At 40.9% G+C, this 18,204-nt stretch overlaps 1 protein-coding gene across 1 annotated transcript in view; it reads right to left on the reverse strand.

Annotated features, from left to right (window-relative positions):
• Positions 1 to 2,919: 2,919 nt before the first annotated feature.
• The window catches only part of reep3b (receptor accessory protein 3b), a 49,003-nt gene continuing 33,718 nt past the window's right edge, over positions 2,920 to 18,204 (reverse strand). The window contains exons 6-8 of the mRNA XM_032502937.1: positions 14,919 to 14,947; positions 7,714 to 7,891; positions 2,920 to 6,930 (exon numbers count right to left, since the gene is read on the reverse strand). Coding sequence (XP_032358828.1) covers positions 6,859 to 6,930; positions 7,714 to 7,891; positions 14,919 to 14,947 — 279 coding nt within the window. The 3' untranslated portion in view covers positions 2,920 to 6,858. The remainder of the gene's footprint in view (positions 6,931 to 7,713; positions 7,892 to 14,918; positions 14,948 to 18,204) is intronic.

The raw sequence follows: 18,204 nt of genomic DNA on the forward strand, positions 1-18,204 counted from the left end.
TATTTTATTTATTTACTTATTTTAACATACTGTTTTTTATTTTATTTTTACTGATGCCAAAGTGTTCATCGAATGTTTAACATGTTTTGTAAAATTTAAGATTTAAAAAAAAAAAAAAAAAAAAAAAAAAAAAAAAAACTGTGTGATGCGATATTGAAGAAACCTTGTGCCGGTCATTCAGAGAATTAAATAAAGAGGGAACAGGACCCGTCATGTTTTCTATGCTTTCTCATGTGCTGCTTAATCTCATATGAACAAAGACGATGGTGATTAATTAATTTTTTTCTGATGATGATGCATGGATGCAACAAATAAAAAAAAATATGTATACAATTGACTTGAAGTGTGCGGTTTGTGTCTGCATGTGTCAGAGCTTCCCTCCATCAAGCTTTCACTCCGAAAAGTTTTTCCTTCACACTTCTATAATCATAATTCACAAAACAGACTACCATAATATTAGTGAATATTACATTGATATTTCTTCTTATGTTTATTTAGCTTTTTAAGGCTGCACATAACTAGCTGGGGCTAGGTTGTCGCCCTCTACCCTTCCTACGAAGCAACCCCATTGATCTGTCTGTCCCATCGGACTATTAAAATAATAATTGTTGACATATTGACCTATATATACATGTTTTAATGTTAAAATGTGGCACAGTGACTCCTTAAGTTTAACAGTAGGCCTATCCTTAGAAAATAAGATTGGACATGCTCAACTCATGTAGATACTAGATAAAAAACTTTGAAGGTTGGGTGCTGGATCCTAAAAGTTAATAACCATAAAGTTACCAGACAGCACTCCATTTTGATTGAGTTCATTCATTCCAACACATCAGATGTTTCGGGCTCCTGTGTAAAGGCAATTCCAAACAATACTCCACACAGGTGGGTGGAATGATACTACCGCTACTGCACAGGTGGAGTCCATTATCTACAACTAGCACATCAATCCCAACGGAGAGTCCGGCTACTCCCCACAGCATTCCGGGACGGGAGAAAAACATGCTCTGGGTTAATGGCACTTCTTTAAACCAATCACAATCATCATGGGCGGCGCTAAACGCCACACAGAGTTGCTGCTAAATAGTCGTGTGAGAGAAAAAAACTCAGATTGGACAGATAGTGGAAAATAAAGGGAGCATGGTGTTGCCAAACGTAAGAAAATATCACCATGCAGCATCAATTAGATCACGAATATGTAAGGACTTTGAAGCAAAATGGAAAAATCTAGAGCTATATGTACACAGAAGGGAAATTCAAAGTCTCATTGGAGAGAGATGTAGCAAAGGGTTTACTGGATCAGCCAGACTCTGTCACTCAACTGTGGTCTGATACGGAAATCTGGATTAGAGAACTTAGACTGCTTGGATGGGTAGCCCATGACAGACATTTCACCCCAGGCAGTCGGACAAGGGATTCCAAATGGCACAACAGCACTATGCATAAGATAAAAGATGGGGATATTATGAGCTTCCTGGAAATGAAAAAAAAAAATGACACACTATGCAACCAGGGTATCTTCAGATATTTACAATTTAGGGACTTTTGCAATAGAGAAATAAAGCATAATGTAAATTTAGATAGAAATGGAATAATAAGAACCATGACTGGAGTTTACAACTCAAAGAAGTAGGCAGTAGAACCATATTTGCATTGTATCAGCACCTAATGGAGAGAAGAGGAACTACAACCTTACGTAAAACAAAAATGGGAGATGGAACGAGGTGTTAATATCGCAGAAGATGAATGGTTGCATATTTGGAGAACGACAGCCTTGTGTTGTTGGAGAGAACACATTCTTCATTTCTCCCAAATATGTCTCTGGCACAACCATTTTGGGGACAAAAAAATTGAACAGTTTGGGGTAAATGTTCTCAAAATCAAAATTCTGGGCTTTGACATACCTTTTTCATGAAAAGTATTGTATTTCTGCAAAATAATAGGAAATATTGTATAAGAGAAGACAGATATTTGCTTAAGGTGCTGTTGGCAAGAAGAGAATTTACCATTAAATAGGTCACAGAAAGTAAATAATTAAATAACTCTTCATAATAACATAAATCATAAGGTTTAATAATCTTATTTAAAAAAAAGTTGGTTTAATTATATATTTTGCACAATTTTTTATTGATATGAACACCGTATATTTAAGTGATCATTCTTTTTTTTGTAAAGATTTTTTTTGGCGACAGCTAAAGACACGAAAGGCAAACCCTAAAGACAAACCCAATGTGTGTGAATAGGTGTACATATGTGTGTGTGTGCAAACATTGGTTGGTCACATGTTCAAGTGGCAACATGAACTGTGGTGTGTGTGTGTGTGTGTGTGTGTGTGTGTGTGTGTGTGTGTGTGTGTGTGTGTGTGTGTGTGTGTGTGTGTGTGTGTGTGTGTGTGTGTGTGTGTGTGTGTGTGTGTGTGTGTGTGTGTGGTGTGTGTGTGTGTGTGGTGCTTCTGTATGTGTGAACATTGGTGGTTACCATGCACAAGCAGCAAACATGACAACATAGTGTGTGTGTGTATGTGTGTGTGTCCCAATAATTTCCAATGGCGTCATTTTTGACCAATAACACAAAAAAAAGTGTGACCAAGTTGAATAAATCACTCAAAATGTAAAAAAATGAAAGTAGTCACAATGAATGTCATGTGTTTAAATGCCTTTTGTGAAAGATATCATAAAATCTTGAGGCAATCTGATGAAAATGCCATATTTATGGTACAGGGAATGTGTAAATGGGTCAGTTTTGACCGAAACAGTGTTAGAAGGTTAAATAGTGAAGACATTATGAAATAAATATGAAAAGATCAAAATGTCATCAGTGAAACATCATAACAAAAATATTAAGGCAGAACCCATTTTGTGCTCCTATAGTGTGTATGTGAGGACTATTACACACTTGCTGAAGGCACGGAGAATACACTTTACTGGTTGGCCGGTCTTTATTTGGATAGCCTTTATTGAATTGCATTTGCAATCCACACAGCAGACATTTCGTCCCTCCCTCCCCCCCCACCCCACAGATCAAAACCCACAGCCACACAGCTCTGCGTGAGTACATGAAGCTTTGGTTTCATTAGTTATGAGCACTGAATGGACATCATGACGTGAGAAAGTTTGGCTGGTTATTGTTGTACTACAATCATGCACAGCTCTCTTAATACATGGAGTGTCTGCATATACACATGATAGGATGGAAGAAACCTGTGCAGATTGGGCAAATGACCAAATGTATGGCACACAGATCCTTTAATATGAAGAAAGAATAGCTTCAGTGCTGCTTGTCATAGTTTCTATTCCCTCAGTTGTTTTGATGGTAATGGAAGTGTGTCTAAAGGGTAGAATATTCTGGAAAATGGAGGCAGACATGCATGCTATTCTTTTTATGCTCTATGGAAAACCATTCCCACCATGCCAGCATGGCTTGAATGGTCAAGCACTTACGCTGCAGCTAGGGAGGGGGGGGCACACTAAACCCCCCCCCCCCCGCCTTCCGTTCTATGTCTTGCTGTTCTCAAAATCCCTTCGCTACGGGAAACCAAAACAGCTCAAAGCTAGCGAGCTACATGCTAAAAATGGCAAGTTTTGGAGGACATTTGGATGAAGTAACAAGGCAGGCCTGCTCGGTTCTTTCGGGGAATGATCGTAAAGATTCACAAAGAATATTTCCTGTCCTTACTGGGACTTTTTAGGACTGCTGTGGACACACGGCCATACACATCCTTCTCCTAGTCTAGAATGTACTGTATGTGCTGTAGCCGGACCTTCCTCCACAGCACTGTGGAGACAGCTCTGGCAATGTGAGACTAGTATGTCATCGTTTCTAGAAGTACTACTAGAGAAGGAGAAGGAACTTCAGCTACAGCAAAAACAAGGCAAACTTTAAGACGTCATGAGAGGCCGGTGGTATTAGCATTCATCAACAACGGCTAGGCTCATTTGTGTGCTGCATCCTCCCACAGCGAATACATTACAAAATGAGATGACAAGCAACAGCATTGATAAAAAAAGATTTGGGAGGTCTATGTGCAAAAACAGGTCATTAACATACTTGTTGATCCAAAGGTAACACACACAAACACATAAAATAACATTTAAAAAGCTAATCTTCACTAAGAAATACTGCGAGAAATATACAACCAGGGGTGTGATCTGGACACACAGCCATATAAAAGTACATGAGTAAAAAGCAGGAAAACAAGAAATTAATAGTCATTAATAGTCAGCAGGAGTCCTGGGCCTTTATAAAGGCTGACATTTGCACGGAGAAACCTGGAAGAATCACTTTGTTTCATTTGGTTTTCGTTTCCCTTTCTTTCGCTTCGTTGGTGTTCACCGTGTCCCTCCTCTGACAGGAATAAGGGATAGTGTTCATCTGCTGGTGTTCAAGTGTGTTTCAAACGTTTATAGTCAGAGTTGCTGGTATCCTGCGGCGAATCAGAGCTCTCACACTGTCCCCACTGTGACAGGGAACGTTGCATTCATCCTAACCTACACAACGCGTCCCTAAGAGTAAGAACTAGTCTCCATTAGCATGTTGAGCCACAGATGTCAACGGACTCCAACACTAGTGTCAGATAAAATACCTGAAAGGCAGCAGAAGCAACGTTTTAATAGAATACTCTGAAACTAATAGCGTACTGGATGTGTACTCCAATAGAATGATAGGTCACTTATAAGCCATTAATCTCAACAACTTTTGAATTGATAGGTTGTTATAAAATCATGGTTGCATTTAAAAACAATGTCTTTTAAAGCTGATCAAGTCCAATATTTACTTCCTCACCAGCTAGTTGCTACTTTGTCTGCTGCTTGGTACGGAGAAGGTTTAACCCTTCTGTTGTCCTCGGGTCAAATTTAACCCTTTAAAAAAAATGACTATATCTGAAATATGGGTGTGTTTTTTTTAACCAAATTACCACAAAAAAATGGATTGGATTCCTTACAACGCTCTTTGCAAATACAACTGATCACTTTCATTCCTTTGATCTTAAATGTTAGTCAAAATAATTCATAATTTTTTTGGAGCTTTTTTTAACTCAAATGTTAAATTCTGTACAAATGAGGGTTATTGACCATGAATTCCAAAAAGTAGTGTAAAACTAGGGGTAGTAGGGGACAAAAATCTGCGGTAAAGTCGGACAGTTACCAGCCGCCAGCAGCCTTCAGGCTGAACAGGAAGTGACATCACCCCTGTGGTCCGACTCCAATTTATTAAAATGTTATCAGACCCATATATCAGCTTGCACACAGTCGCCAGTTTTTTAATTATGACAAAAATGGAATGTAAATGCTCTACATGCGATCTGTTGCTGATTTTAATAAACAGAAGACAACTATATATATATATATATATATATATTATAATATATGTCTCTCTGACTTCTAAATGTTACAATCAGCCACTCAACATGTGGTCTGTACAGAATAAGTCAAAGTTACAGTTAAAATCCCTCCGATTCTAAATTGTTAAAAGTTCATCTAAAACGTCATCATGTTGAGTCGATTCTAAACCAATCAGCTGTTAGATCAGCTGAGAGGCCGACGTTTCCCAGCATGCTCTGGGTCCGACTGGGTCTTGCAGTTGGTGAAAAACAACTGTTAAAAAGGTGTATTTTATTAATTGTACATTAAACTATTTGCTTGCAAGAGGAAGAGCGTGTTCTTTCTAGTTGCATAGTTGTTTGCAGTAGCAGATGATGTGTCATGTGAATATTGGAGCTATATTCTGTTCCGCCGAAGCAACTTTATAAAAGATAATTTTGTGTTCCTAGTTTGTTGTGCTGCACCAAGTGGCCAAAATGGAAATGAATGCCTCTTTAATAAGGGTTCAGGGGTCTCACCTACTAATACTCTACAGTTAACCCTGTACATATACATGTGTAATGACAATAAAGTTGAATCTAATCTAATCTTGTCCTCGGGTTAAATTGGACCCCTTTAAAAAAATGTCTATATCTGAAATATGGGTTTCTTTTTAACGAAATTACCACAGAAATGGATTGGATGCTTATTCATTGACTAAACTCATCACTATTAGTCAAAATAATTCATAATTTTAGACATTTTTAACTCAAATATTAGGTATAATTCTATATAAATGAGAGTTATAGACCATGAATTCCAACAAGTAATGTAGAACTAGTGGCAGTAAGGTTGTGTTCTAACTAAAAAAAAGTCTGAAAAAAGGACAAAAATATCAATTTTTTGTCAGTTTTTGACTCGGGAGGACAACTCTAGGGTTAAACAAGAGAACCTGTTTTGGGGCAGATATTGGGAGAGTGTCCCGGACAAATTAAAGAGCCTAAAACACAAAGCAAGGGTTGGAGGAAAAACAAAAGCCGAAAGGATTCACACCCCAGTGACCCAACGTTGTTCTCATTGATGGCTTACAACCATGACGTAAAGCATTAGTGAATGATTTAACTCAGTTAAGCCATTCCTTTCTGTTTATGAACTTTAAAAAAATATTAGAAAGAGGCTACACTAAAAGACTGAAGCAAACAGATGTAAAATCTAAAAGACTACACATGACATCACACCTACACCTAAACTACAATTCTAAAAAACAACAGATGAAACACACAAGTTCATGCAAAAATCTCAGAGTGTAGGTTCTGGAAGTTTCACTGGTCTGGGATGAATTAAGTAATAAATATGTCTGAAGAAAGCTCATAAGAGTTCGGGCTCTAAAGAGCTGGAATCCCATCCACCGATCAGCAGATTGCTCTACTGTGTGTGTGTGTGTGTGTGTGTGTGTGTGTGTGTTGTGTGTGTGTGTGTGTGTGTGTGTGTGTGTGTGTGTGTGTGTGTGTGTGTGTGCGTGTGTGCGTGTGTGTGTGCGTGTGCGTGTGCATTCTTTTCACATTCCATAGTTAACAGAGCTCAGCGTTGGTCTCTTCTTGCCTTTAATCTTCAGGGATCCATAACGCGCCTGGTGAAAAAAATGATGAAAAGAACACAGTTATGAATGTATTCATATACCACTGAGTCTCTGCGCCGTTCGTTGCGATATAGATTGATTTTAAAATGAATAGAAACTAAGGGCGTAAATCACGTTTTATCACAATGCAACATTATATCTTCTTTGGGCAACAGTACAATATTTACTGATATCACAAAGGTGATACATAAGCCCATTTAACACAATCAGTTACACATATTTACAAAAGGCAACTAAACTATGATTTTATAAACAAAGTGGGCATCTTAAAATTGACAATATTTATCGATAATATTGGATCATTGAGGATTAAATCAATATATCGATCCGGATTGACATATAGTGTTGAGCACCTCCTCTCTTTGCCCTTGTAGCGCCGTTTTCTATTCTTTTTTATTATTCATATGTCTGATTCAGGGTTGTAGAACTACTTAAGACAGTTTTCTATTGTCTCGGATTTGTCTTGGACTCATTGCCATTGGGACTCTGACTTGTCATGGACTCGGCCGTTGGACTCGCCAAATATTCTAGTTGGTCTCGACCGAGTCCAGCACTATTTTTCTAACTACTTCCTTTAAAACAAACCCCTTGATGAAGCATGCTTGCCAGCCATCAATCTTTTTCTGTCTTGACTTGGACTCAAGTAGTCTTGGTCTTGGACTCGACAAAGGTGGACTTGACTACAACCCTGGTCTGGTTATTACTAAAATAGGATCTTATTCCGGAGGATTTTTTGCTATCTGAATACACAGCCTCCAACAATATGGGACTTACATCTTTGCGGACTTTGGATCGTGAGATCTTGACACTCTGCGATCGCCTCAGTCCTTTCTGAGTGACCGCCTCGTCTTCGGAGAAGGTTGGCTCCGCCTCTTCATCCGTCCTCTCCTCCTGGTCATAGTAGTAGTCTGCAAAACATAGACAAACACACACATACACACGCATTAGCAATCAATGAAAGACAGATTTGTCTCCTGACAACACAAATATTTCAGACACTGGGCGGATTACTGAGCCGGTCCTTTGCACGGCCGAATGTCCACTACCTCCCGCTTTCTTAGAGTAAATCCAGACATCTAGCTAGACTACTTGTCCAATCCCAGCCACAGCAAACACCATGACCATTACAACTTTATTATTATCAACAAAAGGGTTACCCTAACCCTAATTAGGGGCAAACCTAACCACGGGCCAAAATTTTAGAAATGTCGTAGAACAACGGGACCTAGACAGACGTGTTTCTCTCGGCCTCCTGAGCCCCAAAATGGCCTCCGTTCATTTCTGGAATTTTACTTAATTGCCTTTTAAAAATTCCCTGAATGATATAGAGCTGTCATTCTTGCGCAGCTGAATTCGTAAAAAATTTGCACACATTTTGAAACTATTTTCATAAGGATTACTCACCATGCAATATATGACCATACACCAGGGGGCGCTAGGCGTAATAGTAGGGAAAATGGAAGTCATTCCATCATCTAATCTATTTCATTAATTTTTTACTTTAAATGCCTCTCAAGTGCCCATATTTTATCCGATTTTAATGATTTCAACATTTATCTATTTTAGCACTGGCGCCCCTCCCCACTGTCAAACTCCTGAAGTTCGCCGAAGACACAACGATCATCCAGGACAATGGTGAGTCGGCCTAGTAGTGGACACTCTGCGCTTGTAATAGAGACATAAAAAAGTGACAATGAAACTGCATTTCACTAGACTTTAAACAGTCTGATGACCTGTGCTGATCTAGTGTTGAGGTGGCCATGTAGAGAGCAGCTGGTCCAGCAGAGGTCAGCAGACACTCAGTCAACACACTGCTGCCTGGCTGCTAGGCTCTCTTTGTCTCTCCTCATAGAAACACAACAGCTAGAAAGGTCATACGCTGGCCGTCTGTTTTACACCCCAGCAAGAAAATACACTTTAGCAGCGTGATACGTCCAGCAGTGTGGCCAAAACATCCATAATGTTGCTCGTATCAAAACAACCTTTGCGGACTAGAGCAGCTAATTATATTTGAAATTCAGATTGATCAAACAAGAACTCCCGTATTTTTTTCTGTTCTGTTTCGGACTCAGCTCATTACTTAGCATGGCATTGTCCTCATTTCAATACACATTGTAAAATTTATAATATATTGAACATTTTCTTTTTTTAGATTATTTCTTGGGTATTTTTCGGCCTTTATTTTTGACAGGACAGATGAAGACATGAAAGGGGATCGATAAGGAATGACATGCAGCAAAGGGCTGCAGGTTGGCGTCGAACCCCGCCCCACTGCGTTGAGTATATATATGGTCGCCTGCTCTTCCAACTGAGCTATCTGGGTGCCCTATGCCACATTTTCATGCTTTGCTGCCCTCTTAAAAAAAAGCAAACCTACAATTAATCATAATGTAAATGTTCATTATCAAATATGATAAAGGGTAGGTTTTTCTTTTCTTCTCAACCTGGACCCTAATTTTCCATAGTGACAGTCTGATGGGAAAAACGATCTTTGACATTGGTCCGGTATTGAGCAAGACCGCTGCTGTCGGCAGTCAGCGAAACAAGCTGCAATATAATAGGGCAATTTTGCAGCTTGTAATTACGTTAAGATCCTTTTTTTAACATAAAAACATCCCAGGATTGTGTTCGCGAAAGCCACCAGCATACATGAAAATGAATAATAATTTAAGCATTATGAAAAACACTTAATTCTAAGGCGACAGACACAAAATAAAAATATGAAAAGCCGTTGTGGGTCTTCTTTCCACTTTTCCAATCATCACAACACCGGTTTTGGGTAAAATAAACACAGAGTTTTCCAATTGACATGTAAAATATGTTGGCTGTGTACAAGCTATTATAACATAGCTATTGTTTTTTTTGGTGGGTTTAGCGCTAGTGACCTCAGAGTGGTTTCTGGTTAAACTGAAAGGTGAATGTTACTTATATAAGGCCTATCTCTGTACGGATCTTTTTTATAATGTTGTCAGACATTTAGAATCATAATCTGAGCCTGTTCGTTGCAGAATCAGCACTTTTAGTGGACAAAATTGACGATGCTCATTTGCCCATTTGCAGCCTGGTCTGCAGCTGTTCCTATTAGTCACTTACATACAAAAACAAAGGAAAATAGGGTTCAGGTTGAAAAAAAATATATCCTTTAAGTCAAATTCTGGAGAACTGACATCTCTGGAAACACCCAAAATGCTGTTTTATATTAACTAATGTTATTTAAAGTATTGCCACCTGGTTGCGTTCTGTCATCCAAATGCTGCCTGAAACCATGCCCAGGCAGTATTATCAGGGTGTTCTAAAGCTGAACTTGTATTTGAACAGCAATGTTTTCCATTGTTGCTGGTTCTAGCTGCTGCTGCTGCTGCTGTTGTCACATCTGGAGTCTATAAGGGAAAACCTCCCACTCTCTAGAGTTGGAAGCAACCTTTCCCCTTTCAGAGGAAATGGGGTGGGATGAGACAGAGGCAAGCTTCACATTAGATTTCACATTCCAACACAGGATCACAAATACCATCTGAATTCTGGATGTGTTGGTTGGATTGGAATCAGCCTATGCAACAAAAACAACCCAGAGCTGTAGTTTTGAGGTCGATATTGAGCAGTAGTCCAGCTACTTGTGTGCAGAGTTCAACCCCGCAGAAACTACCCTTGTTTAGAAACCAGGCTTTCAATGTCTGCAGACTGCTTGGTTCCCACTTTACCGAGGAAGGACTCCTCAGCTCACATAGTCTATGTTGCCGACGTTTCATTTACGGTATAGTTCCTGTGTCACTGGAGGTTCCGCCGGATGTCCCTCACCTTCCGCTTTCCACTACTCAAAGTACACCTAATGTGTCTTTGGACCAAGTAAGGTGGCATGGTGTTTTTTTTAACTTGCAGACCTGGAGTTTTCCTCTATCAAATAGCCATAGCTTTTTCCATTTCAAATTTTAAACCTATCTCTATCGTTCGCTACGCAGATGATACTCAGTTATATATGCCGGTACAATGATCCCCCTCCATCTCTACTGTACTGAATGTCTGGAAGATACTACAATTCTGCCCACCTACCCTCACTAAACCAATTTCTGAAAAACTTTGTGGTTATTCAGTTTGTTTCGAGAATGCCATATCTAAATTACTACTACTTTTAAATATTTGCCTATATTTTGTTTTGTATGATCTTTTCGCAAAAGGCCTTTGTTCTTACCCTACAAATTAATGATGTATTATAAGGTTAATTTATATCATATCATTGTAAGATAAATAGCTTAGATTTTATTTTATGTTGGTCATACAAAATAAAGCAGTATTGGTCTGTCTCTGACTTCCCTACCCTGTCTGTGGCTTCCAGGAACAAGCCCATTGGTTCCTACTGAAGATCTGAAGATCTGATCTCACACATATATTAGTTAATTTTTGGTTATTGGTCGCTGTAGTTTTTAACAAACATTATTCAAACTTGAGGAAAGTGTTGTATTTGTTGGGGACTATTTTCAATGGCGGAATAATCAACATTATGGTGTTCTTGGGCCAACAAAACGGTGTATGTGGGGCTGAGACAAAATAAACTACAGTGTGTGTGCGTGTTTCTTGGTAACATGTCTCAATAATGGAGCTCTACGGCACAGAGTAAGAAGATATATCAGGCTTTAATACGCAAATACTTGGATACATTTATTTATAAAAAAAAAATATATAGAATAATATCACCAGAGGTATGAAACCCATTGTTTCCTAAGATGTAAGGACCTCCAATGGCCACCAGAGGGTGTGTGTTGGAGCAGTTGGAGGGTAAACAAAATCCCTTCCTTCCCTCATCTCTCTGCTGGCTGGCTGAGCTGAATCCGTAATACTGTCTTTCCTCTCTCAGTATGCTAATGTTGTCTACCAGCCTTGCTTCCCTCCATCCAACCACCTCTTCTTCCAAATTCACTTCTCCATCCATCCATCCCTTACATCTCCACTCTCCTCCTATACAATCATCTCAGTTCTCCTTTTCTTCTCCTCCACTCCCACCCCCTGCTTTCTCCCTCTCCATGCCTCACTGACTGTGTGTTTGAAAGAGAAGGGGGGGGGGAGAGAGAGAGAGAGAGAGAGAGAGAGAGAGGAGCGAGAGAGAGAGAGAGAGAGAAGAGAGAGAGAGAGAGAGAGAGAGAGAGAGAGAGTGTTTGACATTCCACCAGCATCCCACTCTACCTCATCCCCTCTGTCTGCTGGGAAGTCATCTTACACACACTCTCACACAGACACAGACACACACACACACACCTCATTGTCTGCTGGGACGTAATCTTACACACATTCTCTCTCACCACACACACACACGCTTTCATTGACATGCCACCAGCGTGCAGTTCTCGTCGTTTGACACAAGCATAGTGTTGCAGTGACATGGACAGACCCATCTGTGTGCCTAATGTAAGGAAAGATATCGGGGGTAATTTCACAGTGGCTCTTCTGCGTATGGGAGTGTACGGTTTTGCTTAAAATTTGGAAATTTGCATTATTTTGCCAAACCCAAGATAGGACAACAAAACCTAGCTGAGTCCACCTGTACCAGTTAGGCAGGAGGGGTAGGAGGACAGATATACTCAGTTAACGTAATAGAACTTATTTTTGGCCACATGGCATTGTTTGCCATTGATAACATCCCACTTTGGAACACAGTTATACACCAGAGACCTTACTTATTGATATTGATTGATTTCAGTATTGATCGATCCAACACCAAAGATTCTTTTGTACCTTTGAATGTTTCTAAATGGTTTCAGGGGTTTATTAACCACCGTTCAAATGAGACATAAGAGTAATGGTAATGGTAACAGTAATGGACAATTCCGCTTCCAACCTGTAAGGAGACCGAAGAAAAGTGCTTTGGTGCGTCCTGTAAAGGTGCTGGTTGACAAGCAAGTAGCTAATGCTAATGCTTGATCTATAATGTTAGCTAATTCTTGGTGGGTAACATAAGATTACGACATAATTTAACACGCTCAGTTATTTTTAGTATGATTGTTTTGACCATGGTTAACAACTCTGGGCTAACCCACAAATCATCAGTAATGTTAACTGTATAGACAGACGACTAATCTAATGGTAATTTAGCTAGCTAGCACACCCTGTCTGTCTGCCTCAGTCTCCCGGCACTGCAAGAATTCAGTTGGGATGAGAGCTGACAACAGCCCCAGGGACACATCCACAGTCAGCCCCCAGCCAGCTAGCAGCCATCCACTATCATTACAGCCCCGGCCGGGGACACATCCACAGTCAGCCCCCAGCCAGCTAGCAGCCATCCACTATCATTACAGCCCCATGGACACATCCACAGTCAGCCCCCAGCTAGCTAGCAACCGTCCACTATCATTACAGCCCCATGGACACATCCACAGTCAGCCCCCAACCAGCTACCAACCATCCACTATCATTACAGCCCCATGGACACATCCACAGTCAGCCCCCAGCCAGCTAGCAGCCATCCACTATCATTACAGCCCCAGGGACACATCCACAGTCAGCCCCCAGCCAGCTAGCAGCCATCCACTATCATTACAGCCCCGGCCGGGGGACACATCCACAGTCAGTCCCCAGCCAGCTACTAACCATCCACTATCATTACAGCCCCAGGGACACATCCACAGTCAGCCCCCAGCCAGCTAGCAGCCATCCACTATCATTACAGCCCGGCCGGGGACACATCCACAGTCAGCCCCCAGCCAGCTAGCAGCCATCCACTATCATTACAGCCCCATGGACACATCCACAGTCAGCCCCCAGCCAGCTAGCAGCCATCCACTATCATTACAGCCCCAGGGACACATCCACAGTCAGCCCCCAGCCAGCTAGCAGCCATCCACTATCATTACAGCCCCGGCCGGGGACACATCCACAGTCAGTCCCCAGCCAGCTAGCAGCCATCCACTATCATTACAGCCCCGGCCGGGGGACACATCCACAGTCAGCCCACAGCCAGCTAGCAGCCATCCACTATCATTACAGCCCCAGGGACACATCCACAGTCAGCCCCCAGCCAGCTAGCAGCCATCCACTATCATTACAGCCCCAGGGACACATCCACAGTCAGCCCCCAGCCAGCTAGCAGCCATCCACTATCATTACAGCCCCGGCCGGGGGACACATCCACAGTCAGTCCCCAGCCAGCTACTAACCATCCACTATCATTACAGCCCCAGGGACACATCCACAGTCAGCCCACAGCCAGCTAGCAGCCATCCACTATCATTACAGCCCCAGGGACACATCCACAGTCAGCCCCCAGCCAGCTAGCAGCCATCCACTATCATTACAGCCCCAGGGACACATCCACAGTCAGCCCCCAGCCAGCTAGCAGCCATCCAATAACATTACAGCCCCGGAGCGCGGGGTGACTCTCCCACAGTCATGCCCCCATGGCAGGGTTGCTAGCGAGCGCCATGCAGGGTTGCACCTAGCTCTCAGTTATCTGTAAGATCGCTAAACGCAGTTTTAACTGAACCTTCGGAAACACGACACCACAATGATACAGAACACGCATTTTAACTCACAACCTCCTGTATATGGTCTAAACCATACTTCTCACTCTGCAGCACGGTTTCCAACGTCGAGTCCGTACGCGATTTTGGTTTATAGTGCTTGAATTAGCTTGTTTTGCGTCATATTAATCCATTTATGTGAAGACCATGGTGACGCCGTTTAAAAAAATCTTCACTCAGGGTTACTTCTACACTTACAGGAATGCTGTTCAGTCTAAACTCCTGCCGAGTTATGTTTTCCTGAAGCTAGAAGATGACAACGAGTAATTTCATCGTGCAAAAGTCTGTAAATAAAGTCAGCTTTCATTGCATTAAAAGCATTGTGTCGTGAGCCGTTATGTGTCTGCTTTCTTGGTTCGGATCAGTGTCTGAATACCCTCCTGTGGTCAGGTTCTACGGAGCTGTACTCATAGAGTGGTTCCCTCAACCGTAAATCTCTGGTTATCTGTGTAGGTCAGTGCACTACTCAGCTACGCTAGCTTCTCTTGATGGCACCCTGCACCGTGATGCAAGAGAAACACATTGCCCAACACACACTTTACATCACACAAACTGCACTTTAGACCTCACAGAGAACAACACTGATGAAGTAAGTGAGTGTTGAAAACTAAAACTACCAACTACTCCCCTCAACGTCTACAGCCAGCCTAGTTTGGTAGTTCCAACAGAATATCTGGAGGGCCGGAGGCGGTTTTTGGGTGAGGTGGAATTTTTTGTTGCAGTCAGACAAATCTCAATTTATGTGGTAGACCAGTGTGTGACTGTCAGTGAGTTTGTTGTGTTGTAAATGAACTTTTTCATCTTCTTACTCATGGGCTACTATTGTACAACTTAACTACTGATTGCTGCTTAAGGACTAAAACCCCTGACCGATATTCTATTAGTTGGATGGCAGCTTGAAAAGCAAGAAGGATACCAGCAGAGTCTTTATGTTCATTCGATGCAAATTAGTCTTAAATTTAATGTTGGCAGCTTTTCATTGCATTTTAAGAGACTTGTAAAGTCCACTGAGCTTTAAATTGTTTTGCTTTGATCCTTTGTGTTTTGGATCAGTCGTCTGAAGTACACCAAGTCCCCCTTGTGGTCCGGTTACGGACTCATGTGTTAATGGTTTAACTTCACTTTCACAATATCCTTAAATCTCTGACTACTAGAACATCAGGTCATCCACATCCTTCATCTGACCCATAAGCTGACAGACTGCTCTCACCTGTTCACTACTCAAGAGTATTAAAATAAATTGCCCAATAATTAGACTTTACAATTATACAATATGGCCCAAATCTCTGACATACTGTAGATAAATTTATATAAATCCAAAAATGATATATATCACAATATAGCTTCTTTTCTAGGAATTCAATAAATAAATAGTCTGTATGAAATAACCACATCGTAAAGCCTATTTTTGTAAAGTACTGAGTATTTCCTCATTTAATTTTTTTAGTGCAAAAAGAATATGACATGGATTAGGACATAAAGTGTAGTCCAACGCAGTTTGGCCACAGCGTTTTAATTTAGACAAAATATAAACAATAGACATTTTTATGGCGTTTTGACAATAGTATATCGTCATATCCCCCAGCCCAGATTACAACAGTTTCTTGTAAAAAATCCCCAGTTGATTTAATTCTCATATTCCTTTTCCTGTAAAACTATCACTTTATTCTCATACATTTTTTTTTTTTGTCCTTTATTGTGGACCTACTACTGGAAGAGCTTCTGTTTTGCTGCCATTGTATTATTATTATTATTATTATTATTATTACACGACAAATGCTGGGGTCAGATGTCATAAACATTAGCATTTAGCCTTCATTGCATGCCAATGACTCGACCGGTTACAATATTTATAAGGCAAACTAATAAACTTCACTCAGAATCTCTGATAGTTAGGGCTGTTATTTGTAGCAGACTAAGAATTTAGTTTTTTTTATTCTTAACAAAAGGTGAGCTTTTTGACCCCCTGCTTGCTCCAACACAGCTTTCCCTCCCAGCTTAACAACTGACTATAGCAACACACAAAAATCAACAAGTGTTTGGTAGGATTACTAATAAGGGAGATGGATCAGTAGTGACAACGGCAAATGTGATTTTGTGTCCTGGCCGGCAGTTTATCAGGCGCACCAGACATATTAATGCCAGAGATTAAAATGTCTAATCAAAATTCTACAGTGACGACGAAAACATCATGATGGAAGTAAACAAAAGTGGGCAACGACGAGGGAGGGATAAGAAAACTGAGGAAGATTTGACAAAACAAAGCAAGTGACAAAAAGAAACTGGAAGAATATGTGAAGTGTTATAATGAAATGAAAGGTTTAACCACACAAACCAAGTGCAAACAAACATTAAGAGATAAATGAAGAAAAAATTGATTAGTAAATGTTAACATCAACATTTCCGCTTCAGTGCCCCTACAGATTGGAAGCGGAATTGTCCATTACTTTACCATTTCTCATTCAAAATACAGATCCGCTACCCAGCTGGCAAACTTGCACCTGAATAATGTAACTTAAAATAATGTTTCCAAAATCATTTCAGTGGTTCATCAACTAGTATTAATTGAGCGGCAGTAGCTTAGTCTGTAGGGAATTGGGTTGGGACCGGATGGTCGCTGGTTCAAGTCCCTATATGGACCAAAAGTGCCGAGTGTCGCTTGGTCGCACTGCCAGGTGCTCTTGGGCAGGGCACCGCTCGTCCAGCACTGGCAGCCCGCCCACTCTGACATCTCTCCATTTTTGCATGAATAGGTCCTGAGCATGTGTGTGTACTTCAGGGCTGTGTGTAGTGAACAGAGTGCAACTTGTAATTAATAAACAGAATTAATTAAATTAAATTAGTAACATAGTGAACAGCACTTTGCATTTACTTTGCGTCTCTCTACCGCACTATGCAGTTTGAATGAGACATAATGAGACATTACGTCAACAGTAATGGACAATTCCGCTTCTAACTTGTGGGGGCACCAAAACAGAAAAGTTCTTTAGTGTTGCTTTAAATGTATTTAATTCTTTATTACAGCCCTAAGAACTAGATGGAAATAAACTGATTTATTTTTCAGCTACCGGGTCTGGTAAAAGGACATAACTGTATGAATATCAAAGGATGGGGAACATGGTTTGATGGAGGAATAATGCTGGTATGAAATGGAAAGTTCTGTCCATGCTGCTTACACTGACTGGTTTTACCTCCCAGGGTAGCCTGCGGAAGCACACAAACCCTAAAGAAAGAAGGATGTCAGTACAGGGAGAGAGAAAGAGAAACAAAGTCAAAAGAGGGTTAGCTAATAAGCAAGCTGGGGCAGATCCACACAACCTCCCCCTGACCAAATAGTAAAATAACTAAAAAGAAACCACGCAATGTGGCTTTCAGTCTTTCCAAATTCAGTGGACATGGTGGTTAGACACTTGGAGCAGAAGCCCAGCAGAAGTGATACGCTTTTTCCGACAGGCTCGCAATATAAACAGTTCAATCAATTTCAAAACAATGATCAGGCTTCGCAGGGATCAGGGTTGCACTTCATTTAATAAACACGGTTTCTAGGAAACCTCTAGAGTGCAGCCCAATCAAGAGCAACGACTATGTAAACCTGTAGTCACCGTAGCATCACAAGCTAGCGTTACTTCAAAACATTACAGTTTTAGATAGATAGAAGATAAAAGAAATATACATTTTGTGAATTCAAGCTATAGTGCGTGGTTTTTGCTGCCCCCATGAGGAATTCTAAGTAATGACAAGAAAACTGTTGGCGCGTCCA

This window comes from Etheostoma spectabile, chromosome 21 (assembly GCF_008692095.1).
Source record: "Etheostoma spectabile isolate EspeVRDwgs_2016 chromosome 21, UIUC_Espe_1.0, whole genome shotgun sequence".
In the NCBI taxonomy this organism is placed as follows: Eukaryota; Metazoa; Chordata; class Actinopteri; order Perciformes; family Percidae; genus Etheostoma; species Etheostoma spectabile.